The sequence below is a fragment of the Lygodium microphyllum genome, chromosome 29 (genome assembly GCF_053477565.2).
Source record: "Lygodium microphyllum isolate KBCC chromosome 29, Lygodium_microphyllum_v1.1.10, whole genome shotgun sequence".
NCBI classification, from domain to species: domain Eukaryota; kingdom Viridiplantae; phylum Streptophyta; class Polypodiopsida; order Schizaeales; family Lygodiaceae; genus Lygodium; species Lygodium microphyllum.
In genome coordinates this window covers 113,165,588-113,177,410 of record NC_141163.1, presented here as the reverse complement: position 1 = coordinate 113,177,410, position 11,823 = coordinate 113,165,588, and the positions used below count along the sequence as shown (strand labels likewise).

The 11,823-nt window shown below is 40.3% G+C and overlaps 1 protein-coding gene across 1 annotated transcript; it reads left to right on the top strand.

Moving 5' to 3' along the window:
• The first annotated feature begins 2,495 nt into the window (after positions 1 to 2,495).
• On the top strand, positions 2,496 to 7,475 carry LOC148011045 (pentatricopeptide repeat-containing protein At5g27110-like). Its single transcript, XM_087671476.1, has 3 exons — positions 2,496 to 2,737; positions 4,182 to 5,964; positions 6,250 to 7,475. Exons 2-3 carry the CDS (start codon positions 4,456 to 4,458, stop codon positions 7,018 to 7,020), a joined length of 2,280 nt encoding a protein of 759 aa, XP_087527602.1. The 5' UTR covers positions 2,496 to 2,737; positions 4,182 to 4,455; the 3' UTR covers positions 7,021 to 7,475.
• Positions 7,476 to 11,823: the final 4,348 nt, after the last annotated feature.

Below are 11,823 nucleotides of genomic sequence, written 5' to 3'. Positions count from 1 at the left end.
TAACACATTCAAATTGACATTACTCCATCCATAAATTGTTTGCAAGCTAAGTATCTCGAGGGACGCACGAAGAACGGAGTACATACAACCTTCATACAACGGAGTAGATGACACTAGGTATAGTGGGTCATCTGGCTTCGTAGAGTGACCTTCTCCCCGAACCGGTTGCGAAAATAAATCGTGTACCATGTTGTCCAAAATCTCATCCTCTACAACTTGATGGGGCAAAAGGAGATTTTTGGTTTTGCGATTGCGTTTACTGGCACATGTAATAGCGCGTCTATGCACGTGTCTATGTGCCCGTCTAATCTTCCATGTAGACACACTTGTAGACGCTCAAAAGAAATTAAATAAATAATAATTATAGTTTTCGTGTGTGCGTTTATTGATGTGTGTATATGCACGTCTAGAGCGCGTCTATTGGTGCGTGTGGATTTCCTTATATATGCGACTATAGACGTGAAATGGTACACGCACAAATAGACGGGCTTATAGACGCGCCCGTAAGATTTTCTCTCAATTCAAAAATCGTGTCTAAAAGTAAGTCTAAGAGGCCTTTTTGTTGTATGTCCTCTCTCTCTTTCTCTCTTTCTTTATTATGTTTCATGTTTATTCCCTATCTCTCTCTCATTCTTTTCTTCCTTTTCCTTTCTTCTTCTCCCTCTCCAATTTCCTCTCTTTCTCCCTCAATGCATCTCATTCTCAACAAAAATAAATAAAAGAAAAAGAGAAAGAACAAGAACAAACTAAGAGGAAGCAATGTACTCACCGCAAAGGCCTGAGGATGGATTCTTCGTCTCCTCTTTGCGACAGCTTCTCTTCGCCCTTCATGCACTTCCTTCTCTTCTTCGCGAACGGCGGTGGTGGTGAGAAGCTCTCCTTATCTCCATTTTTATCTTTTTCTCCCTCTTTCTCTTAAACGCATGGTCTATTTTACTCTCTCTTTCGCTGTTTGCGGTAAAATGCCGTGCTCAGGTTTTGGCTTTTTTTTTTTGTCTGAGTACTGTCGCTATTTGTGTCGTATTTAGCAACGTTGTTGATATGCGTTGCAATTGCCCGTTGCTATTCCCTTATATCATTGTAGTGAGGTCTTCTGATCTTCTTCCCAAGATTTGATTTAGCCATGGAGTTCTAAAACATAAGGTTGTTTTCTAATTAGAACCAAGATGTTGTAAACAATAAGGTAAAATCTATAAATTAGTTCAAATTCATTGGTTCGATGTTGAGGTGGAGGAATCATCTTTTTCATCTTTACACTTCACTATGCATCGATGCAATATCTCTTTAGTCTTTGAAGTTTGTAGCAAATATTGAAGAATAGAGAGATAGAGAAATTAGAACCTTACCTATGTGGTGTTGACTCACAATCAATTTCTACTTAGTGTCAATGTCTCCTTCTCTAGCAGCAAGCGGTGTTTCTCAAGTTCTTGGTGCTCATTACTCATCATTTGTCACGTCAGTTAAGACCCTTTCTTGTCATGTCAATTAAGACTCTAGCAAGGCAGAGCTCGGTCAAACTTTAGAGTTTTAGAGATGTAACTTCTCCCCCGAGGACTAGCAGCAGCTCAATATATGTAAGTATTATGCAGAAGCTAGGCACCACTTTGGTACTATCCAACTTCCAAGTCCCCCGAGTCCCGAGTCTCGCCGACCCACGTCCTACCGCCACTATCAGTTGTGCAATGTGAAGTGTAGTGTGCCGCTGTCCACCAGTCAGCTTCAGCCTCGGTACGTTCTCCCACAGGCCATCCGCCACAGCCACCAAGATTCAAATATTTGATAGATAGCTAGCTGGTGTACTATGCAGGCCGTCACACAGAGAGAGAGAGAGAGAGAGAGAGAGAGAGCGGGGGGGCGTAGGATGCAGCAATGTAGGCGATGGAGTTTGGACAGTACTAGGGCTCTGCTGTGGGCAATGTAATCCGGACTGGTGGCTGGTCTATTTGGAGCCTCCCGCTTGAGTTCAAAACGTGACTGGTAGCCTGCGTCTGAGTTGATGGCTGCTATGGAGTCGTTACATCACACGTATATGGCATTTGAAGACTTTGGACTAGAGTGATGTGTTGCGACTCTGCGTGCAAATAGCCGCTCCCCACAACGTTCAGACACTGCTATCACTTATGGAGTTGCTCAATGTTGCATGTGCCCAGACTTCACATAGCAGCTGCCAGCCACAACGCTCTTGCAGGCAGGCCGTAACACGAAAACGAGAGGAGAGAGAGACGGAGTTTGTGTTCAACTTCATACTCGATAGCAACAAACTTGCGCAATGCGCGCCTACTACCTATTACCAATGCGAGGCAGAGAATCTCAGAGAGTCTCGAGACGAGAGAGAGAGAGAGAGAGAGAGAGAGAGAGAGAGAGAGGGATCGAGCTAACAGTGCTAACTGACAAAACGTAACTGGCACAGTCCACCTAGGCATAACAAAAAAGGAGGTGCACCACTTCACCACCACGTGACGGTCAAGTGGCAACGGGCTTCCAAGGCGATCTCCCCATTCCTCCTCCTTCCCCTCTCTCTCTCTGCGTTTCTCTGTGCCTGCTCCTCAATCCGCCATTCCGATCCGAGAGGAGAATCCTTGCGCGCGTGCTATTCATCGACTATCGTCCGCCGTGGCAGCTCCGTCCTTTGCAGCTTGTTCGAGAATGCGTCTTGTTGCAGCTCTCGTGGGAACGACCTGTGCTGGACCATGGACTGCTTCATCAAACGGTTGCACCGCCTCTACAAGCCTAACAGGTATGAAGATCTTGCACCACCAATTCGGTTTAGGGTTTCTTTCGCAATTGCATACGTCCTTTTCTTTGCCCATCTTCTATGTGGCCTTGATCTCCCTGCCTGTGCTGGAGCTTCCTTGATTCCAACTTTCAATGGAGTGTCTGGACAATGGCTTCTTATAGATTTTCCCCCCTGGAAGGCCTGTGAGCTTCTTGGCCGAGAGCAGTACACATATGTGGTGCTTCTTTGCTCGATGGCCGCTTGATCTCGCATTTAGCCGTATTTGGGCTGTGACACCCATCCAGTGGATTCAATTCTTGCAAAAGCATTCTTAATTACTACAAATATGGCATTCTTAATTACTACAAATATAAAATTTGTGGAAGTGATTCCCTGGAAAATGGTCGTGTTCTTGCATTGTCTTCTCCTTTATAATATTTTAATTTGCACAGGTTGTGCATTTCCATCCCAAAAACATATGAGATGCATGATGCATGTTTGAGAGTCTCCAGCAACAAAAATGTATCGCGTCGTATGAAAATGCACACCCACAATTAGAAATTCATCATATTTAGATCTTTTAAACCCTCCGACTTCCATGGAGGAGTTATTGTGAACATGGTTGTTTCTTTTTTGAAACCTTGTTAGCAACATTGTATGAATTAACTACATTGTCTACCTTCGCGTTTTTCATTCTCTACATTGTTGATTTGCAATTCATCCCTTGTACATAGTGACAATTGAATACTTATTTCATGGTTAGTTAGGTGAAGTTTATCAATTGCTTTTGGTGATATGTTATTGGGATTGTTAGATATGTGCTTTGGGTTTATTCAAAAACAAAATGTAATGCCTTGCCTCTCCTATATAACCCTCTCTTCTAAATGCTTGGCATTATGGCAAAGAAAACACATGTTATGTTTGTGAATATGTGTCAATGTTCAAGTAATTGCAATTGTAACTCTTAAATCATTGCTTCTTTCATCAACTTGCCTTTTTGTTTCCCCCTTGCATCCCCATAAAGACCCCCTTAGGTTGCCAGGTCCGCATCCACACATGTGCCATGTCCCACCAATGAATCACAATCCCCCTCCTATGTTGATGTCAGTGAGTCAGTTGATGTAGTCCCAATGACCCAGGATCTTGACAAGGCCTTTCGAGAATTTGAAAGGTCCTTGTTGAGCTTCTTGGCATGTACGTCTGACTTTGCCGTGCCCCCCACCTTCAAGTCCAACCATTTCACCACTATCCTTGGCGTGGTGCGGTGCTCACCTTTGGGTTCTAGAATCTAGAGTTTAGACTCTTTTTTAATCGCATCGTTCCCATCAATCAATGAATTTTATATCATCACATTTGAATTTGAATTTTTATTAGAGTGTTCAATCTCTTGATGATATTAAATAATCAAAATGTTACAATACTTTCATGTTAACATTCAGTTCTAAAATACATTTGATTATCGTAGGTCTCCCGGGGCGAGGGTAAGAGGGGAAACAGGACGGGTTTAAACGACACCAAAAAGGAACCCTACAGACCCGCGCAAGCGCACTAGACTCCAGAGAGATAGGTAGCAGGCGCCGCGGCTGGGAGAGAGACAGAGAGAGGCCTCAGGGAGAAATGTGGGCGCCCGTGCGCATCTGTTACTGTGTTCTTGAATGCAGTAGAAGCAACAAGCTCGGGTACACATCTCGGCAAAGGAAACAAGCCATCATCTACAGGAAAGGAGACTTCCGCTTCTGATGCGATCTAAAGCCAGCGTACAAAAGATTGCCTGCTCCAGCACTGTGCGTACGCCCGTAAAGATTCAAAAGCTGTTCTTCTTACCAAGAGCTCCTGTATTGGCTCGCAGATCGTATTCAGATGTCATCACAGTGGAGGACAGTGGGAGTGTTGAAGAAGATGAGGGCCACATACTCCCCTCTCACAGCCTTTTCCAGTGGAAAGCCATCCTTGCAGATAATGTTAAGCAAGGTAAAACAAAGCGATCCTTGCAACTGCTACAGCAAATGCAGGCGGAAGGTATTATACTTGACAAGGGTGTCTATCTAACCCTTCTCAAAGCATATGCCAAACATTCAGCCCTTGCTGAAGGCAGGCTGTTGCATGCTTTAATCAAAGCCAGTCCTCTGCACTCGGATGTTGCTCTAGGGAATGCACTCATCAATATGTACAGCAAAGCTAACAGCCTAGAGGATGCAGAAAGGATCTTCCATTTGATGTCCACTCTGGATGTTATATCTTGGAACTCTATGATTACTGCATGTACCCGGCACAGGCAGGGAATTATGGCTCTTGATTACTTTGAACAAATGCAAGTAAGAGGAGTTGAACCTGATCACGTTACATTTGTAAGTATGCTCTCTGCATGTACTAATTTGGAGGCACTCCTTCATGGTATGTACTTACACAATCTTGTTATAAGAAGTGGTTTTGAATCAGTATTAAGCATACAGAATGCATTGTCGAACATGTATGGAAAATGTGGTAGCTTGGTAGATGCTAGATGCATTTTTTATAAGAGTAGTCAAAAGGACATCATTTCATGGAATTGCATGATTTCAAATTGTGCACATGATGGAGCTGCTCTGGAAGCCCTTGAACTTCTTGGTCAAATGCTACAAAGAGGTACACTTCCAAATGATGTCACACTCATCAGCACTCTTTCGGCTATCTCCGCCATCACAGCTTTGAGCAGTGGTCGAAGAGTTCATTCTTGTATTGTAGTCAGTGATTTTTATTTGCATATGGTTGTATGTACTTGTCTCATCAGCATGCATGGTAAATGTGGTAGCACACAGGATGCACAGAAGGTGTTTGATGTCATGCCAGAGCGTAATGTGGTTTCTTGGAATGCCATGATTGCAGCATATACCCAGAGTGGTCAAAGAAAGCAGGCCTTCCAACTGTTTCAAGACATGCAAAGAGACAGTATTCTAACCAGTTCATGTACCTTTCTTACCATCCTTGATGCGTGTCGAAGCAAAGAAACTCTTAGTGAGGGTAAACATCTACACATACAAATTGTTGGTAACAGATTTGAATCAGAGTTGGTAGTAAGTAATGCTCTGATTAATATGTATGGCAAGTGCTGTAGCCCAAATGATGCAAGGACGTGGTTTTATACCATGCCTGAACGGAATGATGTATCCTGGAACTCTTTGATCACTGCATTAGCTGATAATGAGCTTGGGAAGGAGGCGAGCGATCTGTTCAATCAAATGCTTCATGAGGGTTGGATGCCTACCAAGGTAACATATGTTGCTGTGATTAATGCCCTTGTTAGTGCAGTAGACCTATCTAAAGTAAAACAGTTACATGCTTTGATTGCTGGCAGCAGTTTCAAAACAGAAACTGTGGTAGAAAATGCCCTTTTGAATTTATACTGCAAGTGTGGTCGCATGGATATTGCAACAGAGATTTTTGAAACATTGGATGAGCATTGTGTGATTACCTGGACTGCAATGATTGCAGGCTACACCCAGATTGGAAAGTGTAAGGAGGCATTTCTGACATTCAATCAAATGTATTATCAGGAAGGTGTCGTGCCAAATGAGATAACGTTTATCAGTATTCTTGCTGCATGCTCCACTCTTTCAGCTCTAGCTGAAGGTAAGCGCATACATGCTGTCATTATGAGCCATGGGTTAGAACTAAAACCAGTTGTTGGTAATGCCCTAGTCGATATGTATGCAAAATGTGGTAGCTTGCAGGATGCACATGTTATATTTAACCTCATGCCTGAGCAGGACACGGTCACCTGGACTGCTATGATTGCAGCACATGCTCAGCATGGGCAGATCAAGGAAACACTCAAACTTTTCTATGAAATGCAAGGAAAAGGAGTAAGACCAAATAAGGTAACATTTCTTATCGTTCTCTCTGCATGTAATCATGCTGGTCTAGTGGAAGAAGGCCATCACTGGTTTGTTACTATGCAATCTAGATATGGGATTTCTCCTACAGATGATCATTACAATTGCATAATTGATCTTTTTGGAAGGGCTGGACGATTAGACGAGGCTGAGGAATTAATCATGAACATACCTGAGAAGACGATTGTGGCTTTGATGGCATTGCTCACTGCCTGCAAGTATCAAGCTGATATAGGAAGAGCAGAACGCATTGTGAAGCATGCACATACTCTGTTTCCAAATGACTTTGAACCATACGTTACATTAGCAAAAATTTATGCTGCAGCTGGCAGGGAGGATGATGCAGAAAAGGTGTTCAGTAGTTTAGGCCTTACGGGCCAGGAAGAAAGTTTGGTGCCACCGAGGTTCAAGAATCTGAAGGAGTGGTTGTGAAGAGAAGTCAAATCTTTATGGACTCCTCGACAACCTTGCACAGCAGTACCCCCCAAATTACAAAAAGATCTCATAATGCTCAGATTACGAAGTTGCATGTTATTGAAATATGATCCTGATTATTAGAGCAGGCTCCTCCATGGGTCATTTAAAGTTGAATATTCTACACAATTTGTTGTTATCAGACTCATGGATTACATTCAAGCCTAAAGCCAAATGGGTGACCTTTTTGGCAGGGGTTGATCAACCAAGAATGATTATGTTCTTGTGGCCCACCTTTTCTCGTTGGAGATTTAGGTGAGCAAGACCTGAAGACCTTGCCTTTATGGTGGGGTTTTCCTCTTTTCACTGTTTATTGATTAGTTGTATTTGTTCCAGATGCAGTTAGATTCAGCCGATTGATTGGCTGTTGCTGGGCATCTGGACTTGATGATAGGTTCATATTAGCTTTTCCATCCCAGGTTTTCGGCAGCTTGAATCAAGATAGTGGTGGCAGCACTTAATAGAACTTTACTATATACAATATAGCTGACTGGACTGCAGAGTAAAACAATATTTATAGTCACAGTTGGAAGACTCCAAAGAAATCTCTTTGCTTCATGGGAGCAAAAGAGGCACTGCTATATATGTAGTGGGACTTCAAAGCAAGGGCCATTATGAGAGTTCAGAACTCATTTTGGGGCCTTTTAACCAAAATAGAGAATCCCTCTCGACCAATGGGAGAAGGGCCAATCTAAAGTTGACAAAATAGTAAAAGATAGCCTGAAATATAACAAGAAAACATATTCGAGCAACATTTTAGATAATACACCGAATATTTTATTTTATTTAAGATGTTGTGTAATAAATGAGATGATCTTCTTGGGAATTGTGATGGGATATCTCAAAAAAGGATCAAAGGGAAAAGATGAAAAGATACCAAAGTAGATTCCCTCCAAAACATGCAACCACCCCCCTCTCTTGTTGTGCAAACTCACATGAGATTTCTTCCTTGCAAGTAGAACGGTGACAATCCTAGTCCTGAGCTTTTGTAGAATGTTGTGTAAGTGAAAATGTTGAGGTGGAGCCAAGCTTTTTAACTCCTCAACCCATCTCCATTGTAAACTTTTATGAGATTGCCAATAGGAAAAGCCCCCTAGCTCTTGGCAAGGAGTGGTTGTATTGAAAGGAAGCTGGGTGTTGATGCAACCCATCACAAGAAAGCTAGAACCACCCTACAATGTGTTCCAGGCAGGTTGGAAAAGGGGGCAGGGATTTTAAGGACTTCATGACATTGAGGGGGAACTGATGCATTTAAGAAATATTCAACTTGTTTATATGCTTAAGGAGAGGCAATGTTAACATGTTTGTGTAAAAGTGAAGTGTCTTTTGTCTAGTTGTTTAGGCTTCTTCTATCAACATGTTGGCTTTATTTTGTCAAAGAGATCTACATTTGTATGAAGAATGGGTAGCTAGTAAAATGTGTTCTAGGGCTTCTTGATATACTAGAGGGAAATATTGGTGAGCTATAATACAAGGATAGAGTTAAACACAATTGGCATGGTTTGTTATTTTTTTCTATAATCACTTTTATCAATTACAAGGCTAGAAAATAACCCATGGTGTGCTTAAGAGATTTGACCTTTTAGTGTGGAATGAGCAGCCGTTGCAGTGATTGGGATTGATAGATCAATTGTTTAGAGGGTACACATTGAAGGTATACAAAACAATCGCACCTACAAAGGGAGGTAGGATAAAATATTGATTTTATAAATGTAGGGGGGAATAAGAAGATAAAGATAGATGAAGTATTGACAAGTGGCAAACCAATTAGTTGGATAGTTGTGAGTTTTGGTAGTCTTCACCTTTGGATTCAAGAAAGGTGATCTTGTCAATATTATTCATTGAATGAATGAATGGCATATAAAATGCATTGCAAAAGAACTTTTTTGTGAGGTGGTATCAAGCCGTAGTGTAATAAAATACATGCTTGCATAGGAAAAAGTTTATTCTTATCACTTTAAATATACGAGGCTTATTTAGAAGATGGCCTCAATGAATGAAGACTTAACTTAGTTGGGTCTAGAAATGAGTTGTCGGAGATTGAGTCCTTGAGAATCAATATTGCTACAATACTTGGGGAATGTTGTATATTGTCTCCAACTACTTTAAGATATTTTATATGGATAGACAGCTATTTTGTTCAATTTTTTTTTAACTTGTAGTGCTAATATATACTATACAAGTAGTGCAAAAGAAAGAGATCTCATTTCAAGGAAATCCCAAATAGCATTGTTTATATATGCCAAGAGGGATTGGATGTCTCCAATAGAGCATGACCCTAGGATAATGATCCTCGTTTGACATGTTGGTAAGCTTAAGCTATTCATAAGACATCGTCCCATCTTTTTGAAGATTACATATTTTCAAGGGTGCCACACTTATGTAAACTAATGCAAGAATTTCCTCCCTTATGTCAAGTTATACACATTTCATATACATTTATGCAAATATACATAGGGATTAGCAAGCCTCCTCTTTAAACTCTCCAAAAATTGTGAAGGACCTATTACCATCAACACTAAAGAAAGAGTACTTGTTCTTAATTGGTGCAACATCCTCAAAATAAGTGTTGTCTTTGAATGTATTTCTTAATGTATTGTGGACTTGTATGCTATTGGGCTTCCTTAACTAAACATTCAGTTCAAATTATGGTGGAGAACACACTATTTAGCTTGAGTGTAGTTCATGGTTGATTCAAATAACATAACACATTTCACTATTGTTAAAAGTTACTTTATTGGCATGCAGGACTTTTAAAGTTTAAAAGTAAGACAATCGATCTACTTCTCAGACAATCAAACTACATAGATTTCTCAATGGATAAAAATGTATTTCAGTAAGGGTTTTTCATTACATGTCATACATTGCCATGAAAGTAATATAGGTCATATGAGTTTGGAATTAATTACTCGACTAAGTATGTATCACCCAAATTTCTTGCAAAAGTTAAAATGTTCCTTGGTAATTTTGACGTGAATATATCGTAAAATAGAATAAAATTATGAATCACAAGAGATGCTCTAGAGTACTAGAACATGAGAAACATTGTGGTGTTAGAGAATGCAATAAATTTGAGTATATGTGAATTCTTCTTACTAGTGCACAAGGGCTTGGTCATAAAATTTGATTGTTACATTTGGCTCAAGGGCTAAAAATTTATTTATGTTCTTAGCATTTGGTATGTGATCATTTGAATGTTCCTCTTGTTGAGTTTTTTGTGGGAAATGAATGTGGTCTCTAGCTTGGCCTTCCTTGGAGACGACTCATGTTGCATTGGCTTTTGTGTCCCTTGTGTGGAAGACTTCATGAATCCTTGTATGCTCACCCTTGGACTTCCTTATTGGTGGAACCAACAAAATGTCCCTTATCTTCATATTGACATAGTTGATACGGTGTAACAATTGATAATACATATAAAATATAGTATGCCCTTTTCAAGGTCTCCATATCTTTCCGCATGATTGTCACTTTAAGCATTAACTATCATCATTGTGTCCTAGAAGAAGTTAGTTAGGAAATCCTCTTCAACTTCTTGGAGAGAGAGGATTACTATTCTTTGCCACCTCATTGATTGACTAGTTGCCCAGTATCTCCTTGATAACCCTTTGAAAGGAGGCCTTAATTATTGCAAAGCTAATGATATTTTGAGCCTTATTAATCTCCCTCAACATTGTAGTCTTTTGATTGAATCTCCTATCCTTATTCTATTAGTGAGGCCATGGCTTTGGATTGAACACTAGATGCTTGAGTTGATTATGAGGATTCTATAATGGTCACCACCTTTTCTAGGGATGGACCTTTGCCATACTTCTTAGCTATCTTTTTTGTCCTTGCCATTGTAGATTGACCGATGTTCTAAATTGCAAGATAAATCATCAAGAAAGAGATGTTTAACAACCACAATACCTAATTTAACCTCATGAGGCTTTTAAACATATGAATAATACAAGGAAAACTATAATTCTACCCATGCAAGTGTGCAAGAGGGGCTCATACAAAAACCTTTTGTTGTTTTAACAAAAAGAATTTAGAAAAAAGTGATATTGCTAGGGTGCTCGATCACCATGCAAGCAATGACTAGCTTTGGTCCTAATTTGTCTTCCCTAAACTTAGTGTGTGGTCTCTCTAGCTCATATAGAAAGCATGATGAATTCTTGAGCAATCACAACGAGTTATCTTTGGAGTCAAGACTTCATTTTGTCCTTATGCACAATTAGCTTTGTTCTTCATTTTGTTTTCGGAGGACTCATGGTGAAGTCATTGAAGTCTCTTATGAAAAGCAAGTCGTGGATAAAGATGACACTGTATATTTGGAGGAGTCGGATTGATACCTCTCTAAAGATACAGTGAGGCTTATCTCCAATGTTGAGAATTACTTAATAATTACCATGCACAAAAGAAAGCAATTTGCAAGCCTTGACTTTGTTGAAAGTTGCAAATCACATTTTTCTTATCTATAGAAAAGTATAATGAACACTAGCTTCTCCATGCCCAACCACCATCAATCCTTGCCATCGTAATTAGTTGCTTTTCTCACTTAGCATGGAGCTCTCGAGAGAACACCACCAACATGGGGAAAAATTGTAAGAAAATCGATCTCTTCTCACCAACAAGCATGCTATTCATCTCTTTATAGTACCATAGAAAGAAGACAATGGGAACAATAACAAGATCTTCATGCAACATCATATAGAGTATCTTCCATAGATTTATCTTCAATTTAGAACATCACATTTTCATAGCAACAAACCAAGAACAAAA